The 26,624-nt window shown below is 42.2% G+C and overlaps 1 protein-coding gene across 2 annotated transcripts in view; it reads left to right on the top strand.

Moving 5' to 3' along the window:
* LOC139757449 (uncharacterized) overlaps positions 1-26,624 on the top strand; it is a 652,064-nt gene that overhangs the window by 563,118 nt on the left and 62,322 nt on the right. The window contains exons 16-17 of one of the 2 annotated variants that reach the window (XM_071677974.1): positions 379-592; positions 8,113-8,266. In XM_071677974.1, coding sequence (XP_071534075.1) covers positions 379-592; positions 8,113-8,266 — 368 coding nt within the window. The remainder of the gene's footprint in view (positions 1-378; positions 593-8,112; positions 8,267-26,624) is intronic. The other variant, XM_071677975.1, reaches the window with a different exon arrangement.

The raw sequence follows: 26,624 nt of genomic DNA, 5'->3' as shown, positions 1-26,624 counted from the left end.
GCAGTTTGTGTTTTGTATAGAAAACAGAATAACATTTTCCAGGTAAATAGAAAATCCTAAGGACACCAATTTTCTGTGCGCTTTGAGGCAGCTACAATTATCAATAGCAGAGTTTAACAGTTAAGAGTGTGGAGATATTTGTAATTATAATGTTTTAGGATAATTCTGTGTAAACCACTCAACAATTTATCTTGTAACCTGCATTTATGATATGATGGAAGAATAGCAGGATACTGAATATTAGCAGACAGAAAATTTTGAGTGTAGTAAGTGGTGAAGTTAACAGTTAAAGATGTAAGAGTGATATAGTTGCTCCATGGTATTTGCTCACTGAAATATGAAAATTTAGATATATCTAAGGTAAGCTTATCGTTTCAGAACCTGGCTGCGAGGCATTATGTTTAGCTCTATGTCCACATGATAGCCGATACCTGCTGGTTGGTGGTGGGGATGGTATTGTGCGCCTTCATAGTACAGAAACAGATCGACCTCTCACTTCTTGGCAATCTGCTCCAGACTCATCTCCTATTGTAGACTTGCAGTGGTCACCTGCTCGTCCATGTGTCTTTTATGTCCTGGATTCTCATGCAAGGTCAGTGTAATTTTATTTCACTACTCTCAGGAGTACTGCATATTTTCCTTGATGTTCATATATCTAGAATAGTTGCATGATATTTGTAAGGAGTCATGTAGATGCATGCATACTAGACATATTACATCAAATGGTTGTACCCCATAATATGGTGGGGTATCTAGTAACACTATCCACATCAGGGTGATTATTTGATTCTTGTAACTTTTTAAAGTTCTGTTCATCATATTGTTGACGTCAAAGACAAGCATATCTTTTTATGATGTCCACTGTAAAATAAGGCATTTTGAAGGTTGTTAATGTCGCATCTCAGATGGCAGTGTGTAGGCAGATGTGCAGTGGCCCTCTTGCCTCTGATGTGGACGATAGCATATAGGATGTAGAGAGACGTAGTTGAATCCTTGCTCTGGACACACATTTTCACTAAAGTTGTCGTTCTTTATTTTCTTTGTGAGAGATTCCAGCATTTCGTATGAATGATAACAGGTGTAATCTAATGATGTCTGAAAATCTTTTACTCAGGATCTTTGTTGGAAGTTACCTACCATGCTTGCTGAAAGCATATACAGCTTTTCTTGAACTACAGATGACACATCCAAAGAAATTCTAATGTTACTTTAGAGTAAATAGAGTGAATCAAAATGATGTGGTATACCACTGTCAATGTACTATCAGTAGACTGAACCAGGGCATGTGAAACATCTAAGGTGAACCATGGAAAGATCTGTGGGGCCTGGATGTGAATAGGGAGCTGTTGTATTAGTGCATTACACATGACAGCTAGAGACTGAGTGTGACTGAATGTGGCCTTTATTGTCTGTTTTCCTGGCACTACCTTGCTGACACAGGGGTTAGCGATGCTGTTTCCTGTGGGGAGGGGTAGCGCCTGGAATGGATGAAGGCAAGCAAGTATGAATATGTACATTTGTATATGTGTCAAAGGTGGAGGAAACAAGGAAAACTAGGAGACCAAATTGGAGATGGAAGGATGGAGTAAAAAAGATTTTGTGCAATCAGGGTCTGAACACACAAGAGGGCGAGAGGTGCGCAAGGAATAAAGTGAATCAGATTGATGTGGTATACTGTGGTCGACCTGCAGTCAGTGGACTGAACCAGGACATGTGAAACGTCTGGGGTAATCCATGAAAAGGTCTGTTGTGCCTGTATGTGGATAGGGAGCTGTGGTTTCGGCGCATTATACATGACTGCTTAAGACTGAGTGTGAATGAATTTGGACTTTTTGTCTGTTTTCTTGGTGCTAACTCGCTGAAGCTGGGGGTAGCGATGATCTTTTCTTTGGGACGGGGCAGTAACAGGAATGGATGAAGGCAAGCAAGTATGAATATGTACATGTTTATATATTTATATGTCTCTGTATGTGTATGTATATGTGCATGTATGGACATTTATGCATATATATGTGCATATGAGTGGATGGGCCATTCTTTGTCTGTTTCCTGGTGCTACCTCGCTGACATGGGAAACAACGATTAAGTATAATAAATATGAATAGAATAATTGATATGTATATATTTTTTTTTTTTTTTTATACTTTGTCGCTGTCTCCCGCGTTAGCGAGGTAGCGCAAGGAAACAGACGAAAGAAATGGCCCAACCCCCCCCCATACACATGTACATACACACGTCCACACACGCAAATATACATACCTACACAGCTTTCCATGGTTTACCCCGGACGCTTCACATGCCTTGATTCAATCCACTGACAGCACGTCAACCCCTGTATACCACATCGCTCCACTTCACTCTATTCCTTGCCCTCCTTTCACCCTCCTGCATGTTCAGGCCCCGATCACACAAAATCCTTTTCACTCCATCTTTCCACCTCCAATTTGGTCTCCCTCTTCTCCTCGTTCCCTCCACCTCCGACACATATATCCTCTTGGTCAATCTTTCCTCACTCATTCTCTCCATGTGCCCAAACCATTTCAAAACACCCTCTTCTGCTCTCTCAACCACGCTCTTTTTATTTCCACACATCTCTCTTACCCTTACGTTACTTACTCGATCAAACCACCTCACACCACACATTGTCCTCAAACATCTCATTTCCAGCACATCCATCCTCCTGCGCACAACTCTATCCATAGCCCACGCCTCGCAACCATACAACATTGTTGGAACTACTATTCCTTCAAACATACCCATTTTTGCTTTCCGGGATAATGTTCTCGACTTCCACACATTTTTCAAGGCTCCCAAAATTTTCGCCCCCTCCCCCACCCTATGATCCACTTCCGCTTCCATGGTTCCATCCGCTGACAGATCCACTCCCAGATATCTAAAACACTTCACTTCCTCCAGTTTTTCACCATTCAAACTCACCTCCCAATTGACTTGACCCTCAACCCTACTGTACCTAATAACCTTGCTCTTATTCACATTTACTCTTAACTTTCTTCTTCCACACACTTTACCAAACTCCGTCACCAGCTTCTGCAGTTTCTCACATGAATCAGCCACCAGCGCTGTATCATCAGCGAACAACAACTGACTCACTTCCCAAGCTCTCTCATCCCCAACAGACTTCATACTTGCCCCTCTTTCCAAAACTCTTGCATTTACCTCCCTAACAACCCCATCCATAAACAAATTAAACAACCATGGAGACATCACACACCCCTGCCGCAAACCTACATTCACTGAGAACCAATCACTTTCCTCTCTTCCTACACGTACACATGCCTTACATCCTCGATAAAAACTTTTCACTGCTTCTAACAACTTGCCTCCCACACCATATATTCTTAATACCTTCCACAGAGCATCTCTATCAACTCTATCATATGCCTTCTCCAGATCCATAAATGCTACATACAAATCCATTTGCTTTTCTAAGTATTTCTCACATACATTCTTCAAAGCAAACACCTGATCCACACATCCTCTACCACTTCTGAAACCACACTGCTCTTCCCCAATCTGATGCTCTGTACATGCCTTCACCCTCTCAATCAATACCCTCCCATATAATTTACCAGGAATACTCAACAAACTTATACCTCTGTAATTTGAGCACTCACTCTTATCCCCTTTGCCTTTGTACAATGGCACTATGCACGCATTCCGCCAATCCTCAGGCACCTCACCATGAGTCATACATACATTAAATAACCTTACCAACCAGTCAACAATACAGTCACCCCCTTTTTTAATAAATTCCACTGCAATACCATCCAAACCTGCTGCCTTGCCGGCTTTCATCTTCCGCAAAGCTTTTACTACCTCTTCTCTGTTTACCAAATCATTTTCCCTAACCCTCTCACTTTGCACACCACCTCGACCCAAACACCCTATATCTGCCACTCTGTCATCAGACACATTCAACAAACCTTCAAAATACTCATTCCATCTCCTTCTCACATCACCACTACTTGTTATCACCTCCCCATTTACGCCCTTCACTGAAGTTCCCATTTGCTCCCTTGTCTTACGCACCCTATTTACCTCCTTCCAGAACATCTTTTTATTCTCCCTAAAATTTACTGATAGTCTCTCACCCCAACTCTCATTCACCTCTTGCATCAGCAAGGTAGTGCCAGGAAACAGACAAAGAATGGCCCATCCATTCATACACAAATATATATACATTAACATACACACATATACATACATGTATGCAGACATTACATACATACACATGTACATATTCATACTTGCTTGCCTTCATACATTCCCAGCGCTACCTCACTTCACAGGAAAAAAGCATCACCATCCCCTGCTTCAGCGAGGCAGCACCAGGAAAACAAACAAAAAAGGCCACATTTGTTCACACTCAGTCTCTAGCTGTTATGTGTAATGCACCAAAACCACAGCTCCCTATACACACATCCAGGCCCCACACATCTTTCCATGGTTTATCCCAGACGCTTCACATGCCCTGGTTTCGTCCATTGACAGCATGTCGACCGCTTTATACCACATTGTTCCAATTCACTCTATTCCTTGCATGCCTCTCACCCTCGTGCATGTTCAGGCTCCAATCGTTCAAAATGTTTTTCACTCCATCCTTCCACCTCCAATTTGGTCTCCTGCTTCTCCTTGTTCCCTCCACCCCTGACATATATCCTCTTTGTCAGTCTTTCTTCACTCATTCTCTCCATATGTCCTAACCATTTCAACACACCCTCTTCTGCTCTCTTAACCATACTCTTTTTATTTCTACACATCTCTCTTACCCTTACATTACTTACTCAGTCAAACCACCTCACACCAAATGTTGTCCTCAAACACTTCATTTCCAACACATCCATTCTCCTCCATACAACCCTATCTATAGCCCATGCCTTAAAACCATATAACGTTGTTGGAACTACTGTTCCTTCAAACATACCCATTTTTGCTCTCCAAGATAACGTTCTCTCTTTCCACACATTCTTCATCGCTGCCAGAACCTTTGCCCCCTCCCCCACCCTGTGACTCACTTTTGCTTCCATGGATTCGTCTGCTGCTAAGTCCACTCCCAGATACCAAAGACACTTCCTCCAATTTTTCTCCATACAAACTTACATTCCAATTGACTTGTCCTTCAACCTTACTGAGCCTAATAACCTTGCTCTTACTCACATTTACTCTTAACTTTTTCCTTTCTCACACTTTTCCAAACTTATTCCCCAACCTCTGCACTTTCTCACATGAATCAGCCGCTAGAGCTGTCTCATTGGCAGACAACAACTGGCTCACTTCCCAGACCCTCTCATCCACAACAGACTGCATACTCATGCCTCTCTCCAAATGTCTTGCATTAACCTCCCTTACCACCCCATGCATAAACAAATTTAACAACCATGGGGATATCAGACACCCCTGCCACAGACTGACATTCACTGGGAACCAATCGCTCTCCTCTCTTTCTACTCGTACACATGCCTTACATCCTTAGCAAAGACTTTTCACTGCTTCTAGCAACTTACCTCCCACACCATATACTCTTAAAATCTTGCACAAAGCATCTCTATCAACCCTATCACATGCCTTCTCCAGATCCATAAATGCTACATACAAATCCATTTGTTTTTCTGAGTATTTCTCACATACATTCTTCAAAGCAGGCACTTGATCCACACATCCTCTACCACTTCAGAAATCACACTGCTCTTCCCCAATCTGATGTTCTGTACATGCCTTCAGTCTCTCAGTCAGTACCCTCCCATATAATTTTCCAGGAATACTCAACAAACTTATGCCCCTGTATGTTATGTATGTTATGTTATGTTATGTGTATATATATGTGTAAGAGAATGGATGGGTCTTTCTTCTTCTGTTTCCTGGCACTTCCTTGCTAACTTAGGAAATGGTGATCAAGTATAATAAACAAGCATGAAAAATAAAAGATATTGTACTAGAAGAAGGTGAGCAACAAATGAGGTGAATGTAAGAATGAAAATGTAAGTGTGAGAAGTATGGAAGGGGAGTTGCTGAATGAAAAGGAGGAAGTACAAGGAGGATGGAAGGAGTCTTTTGAAGAACTGATGGATTAAGTAGCAATTGTTTTATGCATGAGTATGGAGGATGGAAGGAAAAGGTTAGAAGTGCAGGTGTCCATTGCAAAAAGGGAGTTAAACAGGGTAATAATGTGCTTGAAGGTAGGAAAAGTACCTGGATTGGATGTAATTATTGCTGGTGTTGAAGTATGAAGGAGGAAGTGTGGTGGAGTGGATGCATTTGATATGTAATCTAGCATGGAAACAGAAGATTAGGTGAAAGCTATTATTTTTTCCTTATTCAAAGGAAAAGTTGCAAAGAATATTTATTGCAATTATAGGGAAATAAATCTGTTAAGCATACCAGGAAAGTATATGCATGAGTGATATTTGGTAGAGAGATGAAGTAACTTAATGCAGAACAAGTGAGGAGCAGGGGAGGGAATTTTTGGATCAGATTTTTGTAGTGAGAATGACTGTGGAAAAGTATCTAGTGAAAGGTAAGAAGCTGTATGCAGCTATTATGGATCTGGAGAAAGCTTATGACAGATTTATTGTAGGATGGTGTATGCATAATATTTTCCTAACTTTTCATTGGTACCTTTGTCTATATTCATTTGTTAAAATTTTGTTAGGAGTGTTGAAACTATTGTGCACACCTACATTATTTGACATGAGTTCATGCTACATACAGTGTTCACACAGAACTTGTCTGCCCCCATATATTTTTAAAGGCAATATCAAACTTATATTTTAGTACTTTTTCATCTCTTTTACATCTTTAATTACCATCTGCAGCCTTATGGGCATGGAATTGGGAAGGTTCCTAAATTTAGGTCCATATTTTGAGTCCTTAGGGTCTTGTTCTCCTGAATATGATTAGACACTGATGAGGTGTTGCAGAAAGTAAGCTAAACTTTCATCTGGCTCCAGCATTTCTCGATTGGGTTAAGGTCTGGGGGTTTCCTAGGCCACTCCAGTGGTTGAATATTTTCTGTTGCTCTGTTAACTAGTTCTTCACCTTTTTAAGTTGTATGGCAGGGGGCACTATCCTGCATAAAGTAACCAGAACCATGAACCTCATAAAAAGGAAGCAGATGGTTTGCTGTCCATCGACTGTAGTGTTTTTAGGTACAGCCCTCCCTAACCTATTGCACCACTAAAGCTACTCCAGGTCATTATATCATCTGAATGTTTTACTGTCTTCTGTGAAATGAGTCATACTGACTGGCATTATCTGGCCTCCTCTCCCTCTCCTGCCTTGACTACACACACTTGAAGGAAACTTTCATTGGAAAACTTCACCTTACTCCACTCTTGCTCATTCTAATCCTCATATATCTTTGCAAATAAGTCATTAGTGTTTCTCTTCCTTCATAAGCAGGGGTTTGGCGAGCAGCTGCCTGATAGTGAATTCTAAGCACCTATAAATCTCATGTAAACCCTCATTTTTTTGTCTTCACACAGGATTCAGGCTCTCTAAGTGCTAACCATCTTGAAGCACAGTTGGAAGAAATACACTGCCCAGAATTGAAATTCCCAAAATGAAGTGGCAGCCAGGAGTAAAGAAAGAACATCCTTTCCTAAAGATAGCCTGAAGCACAGTGAGATGGGTTGCTGGTGCTCACACCATTAGAAGCACTAGTTTCAGCAACTAGAATGTCAGTGATTTCTCCTTGAGAGCGTCACATGCTTTTGCATACAATGGATCTTAGCTGTGTATTGCCTTTGAAAATATACAGAGGTGGTTTTTTCAGACACTGTAATCCCATTACATGAACATTTCTGAAACACAGATGACAGAATACATCCATGGAAACAGTTGTTAAAAATGATGCACTTCAACTGTATTTCTTATGTTGATGATCCAAATGATCATCAGCAAAAAAAAAAGGTTGCAGTTATCATTTTATCCCATAACATATTGATGCAGATTCCAATCCCGGCTGGAGAATGCACTGTTCAGTTACAATGTAAGATTTAGTACAATATCTTTAACAGGGAAAACTCTACAACTTAATCTTTATTATGCAACTCACCAAGATATAAAGGATGACTTCTTCATTATTTCCTCCAGTTTCTTTTTATGTTACAGGTTGCATGTGTGGGACCTGAGTGCTGGTGATATTTTTCCGGTATTAACAGTTGAGGCGGGGGGACTTGTTGGAAGCAATTTATGTGCTTTCAGCATAGCTCCAACCCAAATAACTTCTCGTCATCCTCTTCTCTCGGTAAGTATGACACAGTCTTTTAGACTGCTGTGTATTTAAGGTACTGGTCAATGACGAGGGGTCAGGAATACTATAGTATAGATTATAGCTAGAGATTAGAAAATAAGAGAATAGAGGTACCCTTAGTCAGTTGGGTTTTAGAGGTATTAGTTGAGGAAATAGACAGATGAGGTTCAGCTTATGAGAAGTTGGTTTTATGGCTGCAAATTATGCAAAAATGGTAAAAGAACGAGCTGAGAAAGCGTATAAATGAGAGAGTGTGAGAGAGTATTGGTAAACCCCAGTTAGAATTGCAAAATATTTTGCAGTGAATTAATTAGTGTGCCAAGAACAAGATAAGAAATGGGAGTGACAGAGAGAGAAGCAAATGAGTTAGCAGGTAAAGAAAAGGTGAAAAAGGTGGAATGAGTGTTGTTAGGTACTCTCAAATGTTTCAGATGATAGGATGGTGGATGTGGTAAGATTTAGATGAGTTGGTATGTGAAGATATAGAATCACGGCAAATGGTTTTGTGAAAGAGAAAAGGTGGTAAAAGCCTTCTTTAAGGATGGGACTGCAATTAAGTTTCTTAAAAAAGTTGATATGTTGATTGATTAGATAGGCTTTTCAATGCATGCATGGCCCAAGGTAAAGTGTCTGAGGACTAGCAGGATGCATGAATATTGTCCTTATATAAAGACATGGGGAACAAAATTAAATGCTTGAACTACAGAGTTATGGGTCTATTATGTATACCAGCTAAGGTGAATGAGAGGGATGATTGAGATGATAATGGCATGCAAAAAGTCTCAGACTGGGAAGAACAGTGTGGCTCTAGGAGAGATAGAAGATTTGTGGACCAAGTGTTTGCTTTTAAAACTTTGAGAAATATTTCAGGAAAGAAGAGGATTTATATGTGGCACTGATGGACTTAGAGAAAGCATATGATAGAGCTGACAGAGATGCCTTGTGAAAGGTGATGCAAGTATATGATATGGGAGGAAAGCTACTGAATCCAGTGAGATTTCATTAGAAGAGTGAGGTGTATATGTGAGTAAGAAGGAAGGAGGGTCAGTCCTCGCAAGTAAAAGTTGGTCTGCATGAGGGATATGTGATACCACTATGGCTGCGTAATCTGTATGTGGACATATTGATGAGGAAGGTAAGTGCAAGGGTTTTGGAGCAAGGGATGGATTTGAAATATGATCAGAATGGGATGGCCTTAGAGGTGAAACAGCTGTTGTTTGCAGATGACATGGCTCTGGTGGCAGACTTTAAAGAGAATCTCCAGAAGTTTGTGTTTGAGTTTGGGAGAGTGTATCATTAAGTTGATAAGTGTGGTAGGGTAGGAGACTGGCTAGTTTGAGTGTGAGTCTGAATGAGGAAATCTGTGAGTAATGGAGAGTTTTAGGGGTATGGGAAAGTGAAGTGGACATGGTAGTAGATGGAACCATGGAGGCTGAAGTGAGTCATAAGTCAGAAAAGAGGGCTAAGATCCTAGGTGCATTGAAGAGAGTGTTAAAGGAGAGGTAAGGGGCTGTTAAGGCACAGGTGGTTACAACAGAAAATACAGTACCTCTGGCAGTACTGTATGGATGTTAGTCATGGGCCCAGAATGCAAAAAGTGGGAAGAGGATAGATGCATTAAAAATGAAATACTTGACAGGTTGTGGCACTGGGGTGTCATCTCTAAGCTCCTCTCTTTTGATTTCCCTCCTTCACTTTGCTTCCTTTCTGGCTGATCTGCCTTTGTGATTGTTGATGGATCAGCCTCTTCCTTTTTATTACCATCAGCAGTGGTGTCTCTCAAGGCTCTGTCCTGTCCCTTACACTTTTTCTTCTTTTTTTCAAAGATTTCCTCCCCTCCACAAATAATGAAATGCACTCTTATGCTGATGACTCAATGCTGCATTCATCCACATCCTTCAATTCTGCTCCCTCCTCTCTCACTCAATGTGCATCTCATCTTGACACAGCTTCCTCAATAAACTCAGATTTGGATGGGATATCTCGATGGGTTATACAAAATCTTGTTAAGTTTAATGCCATCAAGACCCAGTTTCATCTCATCTCTCTGTTGAAAACTCCACTCACCTCTTGTCTCTCCTTTGACAGTCCTATAATTCCACCTCTTGATGAACATACTTGTTATTACTGTAACATGCACTTTTTCATGGAAACCTCACATTACAGGAATAGCTGATTCTGCCTGTAAGAAACTGAGTGTCCTGTTTAGTTGTCGGAACTTCTTTTCTTATGAACAAGTGCTGTGTTTATACAAAGGACTGATTTGTCCTCATATGGAGTACTGCTTTTACGTCTGGGATAGTTCTAGCTGTGCATTCTTACTTGATGGAGTTTAGTCAAAAGTGGTCCAACTCATAAACTGTCCCAGGCTAGCTTCCAAACTTGACCCCTTGCTTGGCACTGCAGTGTTGGTTCACTTTCCTTCCTTTACTGGTATTACCTTAGTTTTTGCTTCCGAGAGCTAGCTGCAAGTGTGCCCACACCACTAGCTAGACCATGCACTGCTTGGCAAGCTGCTGAGTCACATAATTACAATGTGGCTATCAGCAACTCAAGGGTGGGCTGTTTTGATACCTGATTCTTTCCCTACCCATCAAAGCTTTAGGACTCTGCCTTCTCATGTCCTTCCTCATAACTATGACCTGGCAGATTTCAAAACACAGGTTTTTCACCCACATACACATGCATATACATAAACACCCACACATGCACATTTATTTTATTAATTTATTTTGCTTTGTCGCTGTCTCACGCGTTAGCAAGGTAGCGCAAGGAAACAGACGAAAGAATGGCCCAACCCACCCACATACACATGTAGATACATACACGTCCACACACGCAAATATACATACCTATACATCTCAATGTACACATATATATACACACACAGACATATACATATATACACATGTACATAATTCATACTGTCTGCCTTTATTTGTTCCCATCGCCACCTCGCCACACATGGAATAACAACCCCCTCCCCCTCATGTGTGCGAGGTAGTGCTAGGAAAAGACAACAAAGGCCCCATTTGTTCACACTCAGTCTCTAGCTGTCATGTAATAATGCACCAAAACCACAGCTCCCTTTCCACATCCAGGCCCCACACAACTTTCCATGGTTTACCCCAAACGCTTCACATGCCCTGGTTCAATCCATTGACAGCACGTCGACCCCGGTATACCTCATCGTTCCAATTCACTCTATTCCTTGCACGCCTTTCACCTTCCTGCATGTTCAGGCCCCGATCACTCAAAATCTTTTTCACTCCATCTTTCCACCTCCAATTTGGTCTCCCACTTCTCCTCATTCCCTCCACCTCTGACACATATATCCTCTTGGTCAATATTTCCTCACTCATTCTCTCCATGTGGCCAAACCATTTCAAAACACGCTCTTCTGCTCTCTCAGCCACACTCTTTTTATTTCCACACATCTCTCTTACCCTTACATTACTTACTCGATCAAACCACGTCACACCTTATATTGTCCTCAAACATCTCATTTCGAGCACATCCACCCTCCTGCGCACAACTCGATCCATAGCCCACGCCTCGCAACCATACAACAAAACCATACAACATCGTTGGAACCACTATTCCTTCAAACATACCCATTTTTGCTTACCGAGATAATGTTCTCGACTTCCACACATTCTTCAAGGCTCCCAGAATTTTCGCCCCCTCCCCCACCCTATGATTCACTTCCGCTTCCATGGTTCCATCCGCTGCCAGATCCACTCCCAGATATCTAAAACACTTCACTTCCTCCAGTTTTTCTCCATTCAAACTTACCTCCCAATTGACTTGACCCTCAACCCTACTGTACCTAATAACCTTGCTCTTATTCACATTTACTCTTAACTTTCTTCTTTCACACACTTTACCAAACTCAGTCACCAGCTTCTGCAGTTTCTTACATGAATCAGCCACCAGCGCTGTATCATCAGCGAACAACAACTGACTCACTTCCCAAGCTCTCTCATCCACAACAGACTGCATACTTGCCCCTCTTTCCAAAACTCTTGCATTCACCTCCCTAACAACCCCATCCATAAACAAATTAAACAACCACAGAGACATCACACACCCCTGCCGCAAACCTACATTCACTGAGAACCAATCACTTTCCTCTCTTCCTACACGTACACATGCCTTACATCCTCGATAAAAACTTTTCACTGCTTCTAACAACTTCCCTCCCACACCATATATTCTTAAAACCTTCCACAGAGCATCGCTATCAACTCTATCATATGCCTTCTCCAGATCCATAAATGCTACATACAAATCCATTTGTTTTTCTAAGTATTTCTCACATACATTCTTCAAAGCAAACACCTGATCCACACATCCTCTACCACTTCTGAAACCACACTGCTCTTCCCCAATCTGATGCTCTGTACATGCCTTCACCCTCTCAGTCAATACCCTCCCATATAATTTACCAGGAATACTCAACAAACTTATACCTCTGTAATTTGAGCACTCACTCTTATCCCCTTTGCCTTTGTACAATGGCACTATGCAAGCATTCCCACAATCCTCAGGCACCTCACCATGAATCATTTTTTTTTCTTGCTTTGTCGCTGTCTCCCGCGTTTGCGAGGTAGCGCAAGGAAACAGACGAAAGAAATGGCCCAACCCACCCCTATACACATGTATATACATACGTCCACACACGCAAATATACATACCTACACAGCTTTCCAAGGTTTACCCCAGATGCTTCACATGCCCCGATTCAACCCACTGACAGCACGGTCAACCCCGGTATACCACATCGATCCAGTTCACTCTATTCCCTGCCCTCCTTTCATCCTCCTGCATGTTCAGGCCCCGATCACACAAAATCTTTTTCACTCCATCTTTCCACCTCCAATTTGGTCTCCCACTTCTCCTCGTTCCCTCCACCTCTGACACATATATCCTCTTGGTCAATCTTTCCTCACTCATTCTCTCCATGTGCCCAAACCACTTCAAAACACCCTCTTCTGCTCTCTCAACCACGCTCTTTTTATTTCCACACATCTCTCTTACCCTTACGTTACTTACTCGATCAAACCACCTCACACCACACATTGTCCTCAAACATCTCATTTCCAGCACATCCATCCTCCTGCGCACAACTCTATCCATAGCCCACGCCTTGCAACCATACAACATTGTTGGAACACCTATTCCTTCAAACATACCCATTTTTGCTTTCCGAGATAATGTTCTCGACTTCCACACATTCTTCAAGGCCCCCAGGATTTTCGCCCCCTCCCCCACCCTATGATCCACTTCCGCTTCCATGGTTCCATCCGCTGCCAGATCCACTCCCAGATATCTAAAACGCTTCACTTCCTCCAGTTTTTCTCCATTCAAACTCACCTCCCAATTGACTTGACCCTCAACCCTACTGTACCTAATAACCTTGCTCTTATTCACATTTACTCTTAACTTTCTTCTTCCACACACTTTTCCAAACTCAGTCACCAGCTTCTGCAGTTTCTCACATGAATCAGCCACCAGCGCTGTATCATCAGCGAACAACAACTGACTCACTTCCCAAGCTCTCAAATCCCCAACAGACTTCATACTTGCCCCTCTTTCCAAAACGCTTGCATTTACCTCCCTAACAACCCCATCCATAAAGATATTAAACAACCATGGAGACATCACACACCCCTGCGCAAACCTACATTCACTGAGAACCAATCACTTTCCTCTCTTCCTACACGTACACATGCCTTACATCCTCGATAAAAACTTTTCACTGCTTCTAACAACTTGCCTCCCACACCATATATTCTTAATACCTTCCACAGAGCATCTCTATCAACTCTATCATATGCCTTCTCCAGATCCATAAATGCTACATACAAATCCATTTGCTTTTCTAAGTATTTCTCACATACATTCTTCAAAGCAAACACCTGATCCACACATCCTCTACCACTTCTGAAACCACACTGCTCTTCCCCAATCTGATGCTCTGTACATGCCTTCACCCTCTCAATCAATACCCTCCCATATAATTTACCAGGAATACTCAACAAACTTATACCTCTGTAATTTGAGCACTCACTCTTATCCCCTTTGCCTTTGTACAATGGCACTATGCACGCATTCCGCCAATCCTCAGGCACCTCACCATGAGTCATACATACATTAAATAACCTTACCAACCAGTCAACAATACAGTCACCCCCTTTTTTAATAAATTCCACTGCAATACCATCCAAACCTGCTGCCTTGCTGGCTTTCATCTTCCGCAAAGCTTTCACTACCTCTTCTCTGTTTACCAAATCATTTTCCCTAACCCTCTCACTTTGCACACCGCCATGACCAAAACAACCTATATCTGCCACTCTATCATCAAACACATTCAACAAACCTTCAAAATGCTCACTCCATCTCCTTCTCACATCACCACTACTTGTTATCACCTCCCCATTTGCGCCCTTCACTGAAGTTCCCATTTGCTCCCTTGTCTTACGCACTTTATTTACCTCCTTCCAGAACATCTTTTTATTCTCCCTAAAATTTAATGATACTCTCTCACCCCAACTCTCATTTGCCCTTTTTTTCACCTCTTGCACCTTTCTCTTTACCTCCTGTCTCTTTCTTTTATACATCTCCCACTCAATTGCATTTTTTCCCTGCAAAAATCGTCCAAATGCCTCTCTCTTCTCTTTCACTAATACTCTTACTTCTTCATCCCACCACTCACTACCCTTTCTAATCAACCCACCTCCCACTCTTCTCATGCCACAAGCATCTTTTGCGCAATCCATCACTGATTCCCTAAATACATCCCATTCCTCCCCCACTCCCCTTACTTCCATTGTTCTCACCTTTTTCCATTCTGTACTCAGTCTCTCCTGGTACTTCCTCACACAGATCTCCTTCTCAAGCTCACTTACTCTCACCACCCTCTTCACCCCAACATTCACTCTTCTTTTCTGAAAACCCATACAAATCTTCACCTTAGCCTCCACAAGATAATGATCAGACATCCCTCCAGTTGCACCTCTCAGCACATTAACATCCAAAAGTCTCTCTTTCGCACGCCTGTCAATTAACACGTAATCCAATAACGCTCTCTGGCCATCTCTCCTACTTACATAAGTATACTTATGTATATCTCGCTTTTTAAACCAGGTATTCCCAATCATCAGTCCTTTTTCAGCACATAAATCTACAAGCTCCTCACCATTTCCATTTACAACACTGAACACCCCATGTATACCAATTATTCCCTCAACTGCCACATTACTCACCTTTGCATTCAAATCACCCATCACTATGACCCGGTCTCGTGCATCAAAACCACTAACACACTCATTCAGCTGCTCCCAAAACACTTGCCTCTCTTGATCTTTCTTCTCATGCCCAGGTGCATATGCACCAATAATCACCCACCTCTCTCCATCAACTTTCAGTTTTACCCATATTAATCGAGAATTTACTTTCTTACACTCTATCACATACTCCCACAACTCCTGTTTCAGGAGTATTGCTACTCCTTCCCTTGCTCTTGTCCTCTCACTAACCCCTGACTTTACTCCCCAGACATTCCCAAACCACTCTTCCCCTTTACCCTTGAGCTTCGTTTCACTCAGAGCCAAAACATCCAGGTTCCTTTCCTCAAACATACTACCTATCTCTCCTTTTTTCACATCTTGGTTACATCCACACACATTTAGGCACCCCACTCTGAGCCTTCGAGGAGGATGAGCACTCCCCGCGTGACTCCTTCTTCTGTTTCCCATTTTAGAAAGTTAATACAAGGAGGGGAGGATTTCTGGCCCCCCGCTCCCGTCCCCTCTAGTCGCTTTCTACGACACGCGAGGAATACGTGGGAAGTATTCTTTCACCCCTACCCCCAGGGATAATATACATATATATATACATATACACATACACACACATACACATACATACGCACATATACACACTCACACACATACATATATATACATATGAGAAATGTAAGAAACAATTTAGAAAACAAACTTCTAGCTTGAATATTTTTTTTTTTTTATTATACTTTGTCGCTGTCTCCCGCGTTTGCGAGGTAGCACAAGCTTGAAATGAATGAAAAAAAAAGAATGTCACATAATGGTTCAACCTCTGGCTATGGAAAAAAGGAAATGTATAATTTATTTACACAAACGTCAATAGCAGTTCTCATCAATTTAACCACTGTATCAATAAGCTTCAATGTCTAAGCTACATTTTTCTCCAATTTCACTATTTTCCTTCACATTTTCAATTGTGTCTGAATGTTCTACTTCAAGAGTGATTGTTTTTCCAGTAAGGGTCTTCACATCTTGGTTACATCCACACACATTTAGGCACCCCACTCTGAGCCTTCGAGGAGGATGCTTTACTTGTGGTGCTGACTTCCCTCTTTAAATTTGATCGCCGTTTCCCGCGTAGTTCACTTTCTGTAGATGATGTGTATGTCTTGGTAGGAATGTAGATGCAGCTGTAGAGAATGCATGTGTCACTGTAGAGGATGCACGTGCCACTGACTGTCTTGGCGCTCGTTCTACTGGACGTTAAGGGCGGAATCCACAGCCGACTACGTTCTCCATCACCCGTATCTCCAGGCAGTAAAGATACGTCTTTATTGCATTGCTGACACTGTGTCACTTGCAAGGGAACACAGCGCCTCCGCCGTGGAGTGTTGTCATCACATCCACGCGTCTCCAGCAAGGTCAGCGATCCGGTCAACACCAACGTGGAGGTCATCCGGTCGACCACTCCGGAGACGCCCCATCAGCAGCCGTGGCGACATCCCAGACGTCAGCATCGCGTGGTCCGGCCCTTGTTGCTCACTCAACTTTCCGATGCTCTCCCCTCTTGATCTTCCTCCCTTGTCCACCACACAACTGGGGGAGGTAGAGGAGGTGCAGAGTCGAGTTGATACAGCGGTTCTCCCGAATCTCTCCAACCATCACGTGGCCCCTCATCCTACAGTTCTGTGAGAAGCTGCTGCTGCTGCTCCAACTTTGCCACCGATGCCTCTCGCCTCCCGAGATTACACGTCCCTCAGGTGCATTTTAGCAACACAACTGCACCGAGTTCACTTGAGTTCGTACAGACCTGATCACAACCCTTATTTCTCCCTTGACCGTTGAAGCTGAAGCCATATCCACGACTCCTAGTTTCAATAGCGTACCACAGGAGCGTGAAGCTCATCCGTTGAGCACTATTGGCGTTTCAGGATTCTCCATTCCTCACTATATCACAACAATGATACGTTTACACGAGTGACCAGAATTCCTCAACACCTTGATTAAGCATTGCGAGTAGATTTATTGAATGGACAAGATCCGGTGGAGAATGGAGACTCATCGTCTTTGACACGTGACAGGGTGGAGTTCCACACGCAAAGACATATATATATATATATATATATATATATATATATATATATATATATATTTTTTTTTTTTTTTTTTTTATACTTTGTCGCTGTCTCCCGCGTTTGCGAGGTAGCGCAAGGAAACAGACGAAAGAAATGGCCCAACCCCCCCCCCCATACACATGTACATACACACGTCCACACACGCAAATATACATACCTACACAGCTTTCCATGGTTTACCCCAGACGCTTCACATGCCTTGATTCAATCCACTGACAGCACGTCAACCCCTGTATACCACATGACTCCAATTCACTCTATTCCTTGCCCTCCTTTCACCCTCCTGCATGTTCAGGCCCCGATCACACAAAATCTTTTTCACTCCATCTTTCCACCTCCAATTTGGTCTCCCTCTTCTCCTCGTTCCCTCCACCTCCGACACATATATCCTCTTGGTCAATCTCTCCTCACTCATTCTCTCCATGTGCCCAAACCATTTCAAAACACCCTCTTCTGCTCTCTCAACCACGCTCTTTTTATTTCCACACATCTCTCTTACCCTTACGTTACTTACTCGATCAAACCACCTCACACCACACATTGTCCTCAAACATCTCATTTCCAGCACATCCATCCTCCTGCGCACATCTCTATCCATAGCCCACGCCTCGCAACCATACAACATTGTTGGAACCACTATTCCCTCAAACATACCCATTTTCGCTTTCCGAGATAATGTTCTCGACTTCCACACATTTTTCAAGGCTCCCAAAATTTTCGCCCCCTCCCCCACCCTATGATCCACTTCCGCTTCCATGGTTCCATCCGCTGACAGATCCACTCCCAGATATCTAAAACACTTCACTTCCTCCAGTTTTTCTCCATTCAAACTCACCTCCCAATTGACTTGACCCTCACCCCTACTGTACCTAATAACCTTGCTCTTATTCACATTTACTCTCAACTTTCTTCTTCCACACACTTTACCAAACTCAGTCACCAGCTTCTGCAGTTTCTCACATGAATCAGCCACCAGCGCTGTATCATCAGCGAACAACAACTGACTCACTTCCCAAGCTCTCTCATCCCCAACAGACTTCATACTTGCCCCTCTTTCCAGGACTCTTGCATTTACCTCCCTTACAACCCCATCCATAAACAAATTAAACAACCATGGAGACATCACACACCCCTGCCGCAAACCTACATTCACTGAGAACCAATCACTTTCCTCTCTTCCTACACGTACACATGCCTTACATCCTCGATAAAAACTTTTCACTGCTTCTAACAACTTGCCTCCCACACCATATATTCTTAATACCTTCCACAGAGCATCTCTATCAACTCTATCATATGCCTTCTCCAGATCCATAAATGCTACATACAAATCCATTTGCTTTTCTAAGTATTTCTCACATACATTCTTCAAAGCAAACACCTGATCCACACATCCTCTACCACTTCTGAAACCGCACTGCTCTTCCCCAATCTGATGCTCTGTACATGCCTTCACCCTCTCGATCAATACCCTCCCATATAATTTACCAGGAATACTCAACAAACTTATACCTCTGTAATTTGAGCACTCACTCTTATCCCCTTTGCCTTTGTACAATGGCACTATGCACGCATTCCGCCAATCCTCAGGCGCCTCACCATGAGTCATACATACATTAAATAACCTTACCAACCAGTCAACAATACAGTCACCCCCTTTTTTAATAAATTCCACTGCAATACCATCCAAACCTGCTGCCTTGCCGGCTTTCATATTCCGCAAAGCTTTTACTACCTCTTCTCTGTTTACCAAATCATTTTCCCTAACCCTCTCACTTTGCACACCACCTCGACCAAAACACCCTATATCTGCCACTCTATCATCAAACACATTCAACAAACCTTCAAAATACTCACTCCATCTCCTTCTCACATCACCACTACTTGTTATCACCTCCCCATTCGCGCCCTTCACTGAACTTCCCATTTGCTCCCTTGTCTTATGCACTTTATTTACCTCCTTCCAGAACATCTTTTTATTCTCCCTAAAATTTAATGATACTCTCTCACCCCAACTCTCATTTGCCCTTTTTTTCACCTCTTGCACCTTTCTCTTGACCTCCTGTCTCTTTCTTTTATACATCTCCCACTCAATTGCATTTTTTCCCTGCAAAAATTGTCCAAATGCCTCTCTCTTCTCTTTCACTAATACTCTTACTTCATCCCACCACTCACTACCCTTTCTAATCAACCCACCTCCCACTCTTCTCATGCCACAAGCATCTTTTGCGCAATCCATCACTGATTCCCTAAATACATCCCATTCCTCCCCCACTCCCCTTACTTCCATTGTTCTCACGTTTTTCCATTCTGTACTCAGTCTCTCCTGGTACTTCCTCACACAAGTCTCCTTCCCAAGCTCACTTACTCTCACCACCCTCTTCACCCCAACATTTACTCTTCTTTTCTGAAAACCCATACAAATCTTCACCTTAGCCTCCACAAGATAATGATCAGACATCCCTCCAGTTGCACCTCTCAGCACATTAACATCCAAAAGTCTCTCTTTCGCGCGCCTGTCAATTAACACGTAATCCAATAACGCTCTCTGGCCATCTCTCCTACTTACATAAGTATACTTATGTATATCTCGCTTTTTAAACCAGGTATTCCCAGAGCATCAGATTGGGGAAGAGCAGTGTTGTTTCAGAAGTGGTAGAGGATGTGTGGATCAGGTGTTTGCTTTGAAGAATGTATGTGAGAAATACTTAGAAAAGCAAATGGATTTGTATGTAGCATTTATGGATCTGGAGAAGGCATATGATAGAGTTGATAGAGATGCTCTGTGGAAGGTATTAAGAATATATGGTGTGGGAGGCAAGTTGTTAGAAGCAGTGAAAAGTTTTTATCGAGGATGTAAGGCATGTGTACGTGTAGGAAGAGAGGAAAGTGATTGGTTCTCAGTGAATGTAGGTTTGCGGCAGGGGTGTGTGATGTCTCCATGGTTGTTTAATTTGTTTATGGATGGGGTTGTTAGTGAGGTGAATGCAAGAGTTTTGGAAAAAGGGGCAAGTATGAAGTCTGTTGTGGATGAGAGAGCTTGGGAAGTGAGTCAGTTGTTGTTCGCTGATGATACAGCGCTGGTGGCTGATTCATGTGAGAAACTGCAGAAGCTGGTGACTGAGTTTGGTAAAGTGTGTGAAAGAAGAAAGTTAAGAGTAAATGTGAATAAGAGCAAGGTTATTAGGTACAGTAGGGTTGAGGGTCAAGTCAATTGGGAGGTGAGTTTGAATGGAGAAAAACTGGAGGAAGTGAAGTGTTTTAGATATCTGGGAGTGGATCTGGCAGCGGATGGAACCATGGAAGCGGAAGTGGATCATAGGGTGGGGGAGGGGGCGAAAATTCTGGGAGCCTTGAAGAATGTGTGGAAGTCGAGAACATTATCTCGGAAAGCAAAAATGGGTATGTTTGAAGGTATAGTGGTTCCAACAATGTTGTATGGTTGCGAGGCGTGGGCTATGGATAGAGTTGTGCGCAGGAGGGTGGATGTGCTCGAAATGAGATGTTTGAGGACGATATGTGGTGTGAGGTGGTTTGATCGAGTAAGTAATGTAAGAGTAAGAGAGATGTGTGGAAACAAAAAGAGTGTGGCTGAGAGAGCAGAAGAGGGTGTTTTGAAATGGTTTGGGCACATGGAGAGAATGAGTGAGGAAAGATTGACCAAGAGGATATATGTGTCGGAGGTGGAGGGAACGAGAAGTGGGAGACCAAATTGGAGGTGGAAAGATGGAGTGAAAAAGATTTTGTGTGATCGGGGCCTGAACATGCAGGAGGGTGAAAGGAGGGCAAGGAATAGAGTGAATAGGAGCGATGTGGTATACCGGGGTTGACGTGCTGTCAGTGGATTGAATCAAGGCATGTGAAGCGTCTGGGGTAAACCATGGAAAGCTGTGTAGGTATGTATATTTGCGTGTGTGGACGTATGTATATACATGTGTATGGGGGGGGTTGGGCCATTTCTTTCGTCTGTTTCCTTGCGCTACCTCGCAAACGCGGGAGACAGTGACAAAGCAAAGAAAAAGAAAAAAAATATATATATATGTATATATATATGTATATGTTTGGATGTATAGGTATGTATATGTGCGTGTGTGGACGTTTATTTATATACATGTGTATGTGGCTGCGTTGGGCCATTCTTTCGTCTGTTTCCTTGTGCTACCCCCCTAACGCAGGAGGCAGCAACAAAGTATGATAATAATGATAATAATGATTCATGCACAGACAACTGCCCACCCACCCTTTTCTGCCAAAGGTTCAAGCATTGCAATTAGAACCTTATGGAACTCTCCTGCAATAGGTCCTGATAACATGGAAAACTTTTACATAATTCCACTTTATCCCAGATACAATCCAAGCACTTACAAACATCTTCAATCACTCATGGCTACACAAGAAAATCACTGTCATCTGGAAACTTTTTTTTTCATGTTGAAGGCTCCAGTCATGAACTTAAGTCCACATCAAGGCCAGGCCTTAACTGAGATATAAAGAGAACTATGAAATGAAAAAAGAAAAGACAAGAGAGAGTATCTATGAATTTTTATGAAGTGGAAAAACATGTCTTTTGAAATGTGCCAGGTCATAGTTATTGGGAAAGACATGAGAAGATAGAGGGTTTCAAATCTTCAAAGTGTAGGGAAAGAAGCAGGTATCAAAATGGCCCCCCCTTGAGTTGCTGATAGCCATACAGTAATCATGTGATGTATCAACTTGCCGAGTATTGTGTGGTCTAGCTATTGGTATGGGCATACAAGCAGCCAGCTCTCTGGAGCATAAGAGAGAAGGTGAACCAACATTGTGGTTCAGAGTTTATTGAGGAAGCTGTGTCAAGATGAGATGTGTGTCAAGTGAGAGAAGAGGGAGCAGAATGCAGAATTGAGGGACTTGGATGAACTCACTGTTTAGTCATCAGCGTATGAGTGCTTTGGATTATTCGTGGAGAGGAAATCATTAAAAGAAGGAGAAAAAGTGTTGGAGACAGAACCTTGAAGGACACCACTGTTGATGGAGAAAAGGGGGAGGCTGATCCGTCAACAACCAGATATAGATCAGCCAGAGAGGAAATTATATATATGAAGGAGCAAAGTGAGGGAGGAAAGCCAAAAGAAGGAAGCTTAGAGGTGAGACCCCAATGCCACAACCTGTCAAAAGCCTTAGATATGTCAAGGGCAACTACATAACATGACATGATACTGATGATAATGCCCTACAAATCATCCAGCTTTCCCTCCTCCTGTTGTCCCATTACACTTGTGAGACCCCGTTTTTTTACATTTTCTTTACTATCGTACAGCCTCTGAAATTTTTGTATGTTGTTTGCATTAACCATATCATCAGTCATTCTGTTCCATTCATCTACCTCTCTTATGCAGTAAAAGTATATCTTTCCATCCATTTTAACAACTTTATTGTTCAATTTAATGTTATATATTCTAGTTTCTTGATCTCAACATCTGAAGAACTGTTCACTGTCCATGTCATTGATATTTTTAAAAACTTAGTTGTAACCAAGTCACTCCTCACTCTTTTTTCTTTCAAGATGGACATGTTTAATGCCTCTAACTTAGCCCCCTTAATTTTGGCATCATGTTTGTAGCCCTCCCCTGAACCTTCTCTCTTAATTTTTTGTGCTTGTTTAGGTGCAGTGACCAAACCTGAGAAACATATTCTAGTTTTTGCCTGATGTAGGGTACGGATAATTTGCTAAGTATTTCCTTATGCATATGCTTGAAAGCTATTCTGATATTTTCCAGAAGAGAGTGTGTTTTGTTACTAATTCTCCTGCTATTGGACTCTGGTGACAGGTTTCAGATGATGTAAAGTCTCAAGTCCTTCTTACACACAGAATCCTGCAGTTTACTTCCTGCTAGATAACAATCATGTTGAGGCTTTCTTTTGCTTTGTCTTATCCTCATTATGTAATATTTCCTCAAGTTGAATTTTATCAGCCATGTTTCAAACCAGCTTTGGAATCTGTTTAAGTTCTCATGTAAGCTTATGTAGTATTCCTCGTTTTTCACTTCCCTTATTACCCTTGCATGTAATGGTTTCAGAACAAAAACCTGTGGCACTCCAATGGTCACCTCCACCCATTTGTGAAAGGCTCTTCTAACATGTGTCTTCTGTTTCTTCCAACTGAGATGATACTTTATCCATTGAAAGAATTTCACCCTTATTCCTGCCTGGTTGTCCAGCTTTTTAACAAGCTTCTCATATAGTAAAGAGTCACATACTTTCTGGCATTCCAGTTACAAACAGTCCACCTATTCTCCCTCCTTCTTTCTTGGACTGAGCTCACTGTCTTGTAGAACTCTAAGAGATATGTTGCACATGACCTCCTTTTCCTAAAACCTTACTGTTCCTCACTTAGATCATTTCTCCTTTGCAGAAAGTCATCCACTTGCTTTTTAATAATCTTTTCCAGAATCTTACCCACCACACTTGTTAGTAAGACTGGTCTCTTCTTATACATAAGTATGATGTTTCCTTTTCCCATTCCCATGATGCTTTCGTGCTCTCCAGTGACATTTTAAACATTATTTCAAGTGGTTTATCAAGCATATCTGGGAACACATGGTGAAATTTCATGAAACTCTCTTGAAAACTGATCCATAACAGAATAAAGCAAAGTATCCCACTTTCACCACACAAAATGGCTTTAGACCCAACTAGTCCACACCTTACACAACACATCCTAGAGGAATTTAACGAACCACAACTCTTTTCCTACATAGCAGTGTTAGCAGTTACATATCAAAAAAGCATTCCATGTTCCCCAGCCATACCTTCATACAAAAGATATTTGACACTACCCTCAACCATGACAAAAAATAGTTGGACAGTTTCATACCTAGCTCTCATGATCCACTCACAATTAATTCTCCTTAAACTCTGTAATGGAGTTCCCCATGGAGCAGTTCTTTCTCCAACCCTCCTGTCTCTTCCCACATGACCTTCCATTACCTTCAGCAAACTATAACATCAAGGTCCCTTCGTAGGCAGACATGAAAACACCCTAACACCACAGATGCAACAACAAACATGCAGCATTACATTACGCAAGTTGAATAATGGCTCACCCAGAATTGTGACAAGATGACCAGAGTCGATGGGATTGCAGTTGAATTAATCGAGGAAAGAGGAGGCTGATTTGTTGTTTGTCACAACTTTTAATGTATTTATTTATTTATTATACCCTGTCGCTGTCTCCCGCGTTAGCGAGGTAGTGCAAGGAAACAGATGAAAGAATGGCCCAACCCACCCACATACACATGTATATACATGTACGTCCACACACAGCACATATACATACCTATACTTCTCAACGTATACATATATATATACACACACAGACATATACCTATATACACATGTACGTAATTCACACTGTCTGCCCTTATTCATTCCCGTCGCCACCCCGCCACACATGAAATGACAACCTCCTCCCATGAATGTGTGCGAGGTATTGCTAGGAAAGACAACAAAGGCCACATTCGTTCACACTCAGTCTCCAGCTGTCATGTATAATGCACTGAAACCACAGCTCCCTTTCCACATCCAGGCCCCACAAAACTTTCCATGGTTTACGCCATATGCTTCACATGCCCTGGATCAATCCATTGACAGCACGTTGACCCTGGTATACCACATTGTTCCAATTCACTCTATTCCTTGCACGCCTTTCACTCTCCTGCATGTTCAGGCCCCATTCACTCAAAATCTTTTCACTCCATCTTTCCACCTCCAATTTGGTCTCCCATTTCTCCTCGTTCCCTCCACCTCTAACACATGTATCCTCTTGTCAATCTTTCCTCACTCATTCTCTCCATGTGACCAAACCATTTCAAAACATCCTCTTCTGCTATCTCAACCACACTCTTTTTATTACTGCACATCTCTCTTACCCTTTCAATACTTACTCGATCAAATCACCTCACACCACATATTGTCCTCAGACATCTCATTTCCAGCACCTCCACTTTCCTCTGCACAACTCGCCTCGCAACCATATAACAATGTTAGCACCACTATCCCTTCAAACATGCCCATTTTTGCTTTCCAAGATAACGTTCTCGACTTCCACACATTTTTCTATGCTCCCAGAACTTTCACCCTATCCCTCACCTTATGATTCACTTCCGCTTCCATGGTTCCATCCACTGCCAAATCCACTCCCAGATATCTAAAACACTTCACTTCCTCCAGATTTTCTCCATTCAAACTTATCTCCCAATTGACATGACCCTCAACCCTACTGTACCTAATAACCTTGCTCTTATTCACATTTACTCTAAGCTTTCTTCTTTCACACACTTTACCAAACTCAGTCACCAGCTTCTGCAGTTTCTTACCCGAATCAGCCACCAGCGCTGTATCATCAACGAACAACAACTGACTCACTTCCCAAGCTCTCTCATCCACAACAGACTGCATGCTTGCCGCTTTTTCCAAAACTCTTGCATTCACCTTCCTAACAATCCCATCCATAGACAAATTAAACAACCATGGATATATATATATATATATATATATATATATATATATATATATATATATATATTTTTTTTTTCTTTTTTTTTTTCATAATATTCGCCATTTCCCGCGATAGCGGGGTAGCGTTAAGAACAGAGGACTGGGCCTTTGAGGGAATATCCTCACCTGGCCCCCTTCTCTGTTCCTTCTTTTGGAAAATTAAAAAAAAAAACGAGAGGGGAGGATTTCCAGCCCCCCGCTCCCTTCCCTTTTAGTCGCCTTCTACGACACGCAGGGAATACGTGGGAAGTATTCTTTCTCCCCTATCCCCAGGGATATATTAACTTTCTAAAATGGGAAACAGAAGAAGGAGTCATGCGGGGAGTGCTCATCCTCCTCGAAGGCTAAGAGTGGGGTGCCTAAATGTGTGTGGATGTAACCAAGATGTGAAAA

The sequence above is a fragment of the Panulirus ornatus genome, chromosome 26 (genome assembly GCF_036320965.1).
Source record: "Panulirus ornatus isolate Po-2019 chromosome 26, ASM3632096v1, whole genome shotgun sequence".
Taxonomy (NCBI): Eukaryota; Metazoa; Arthropoda; class Malacostraca; order Decapoda; family Palinuridae; genus Panulirus; species Panulirus ornatus.
This window is presented reverse-complemented; position numbering and strand designations above follow the sequence as displayed.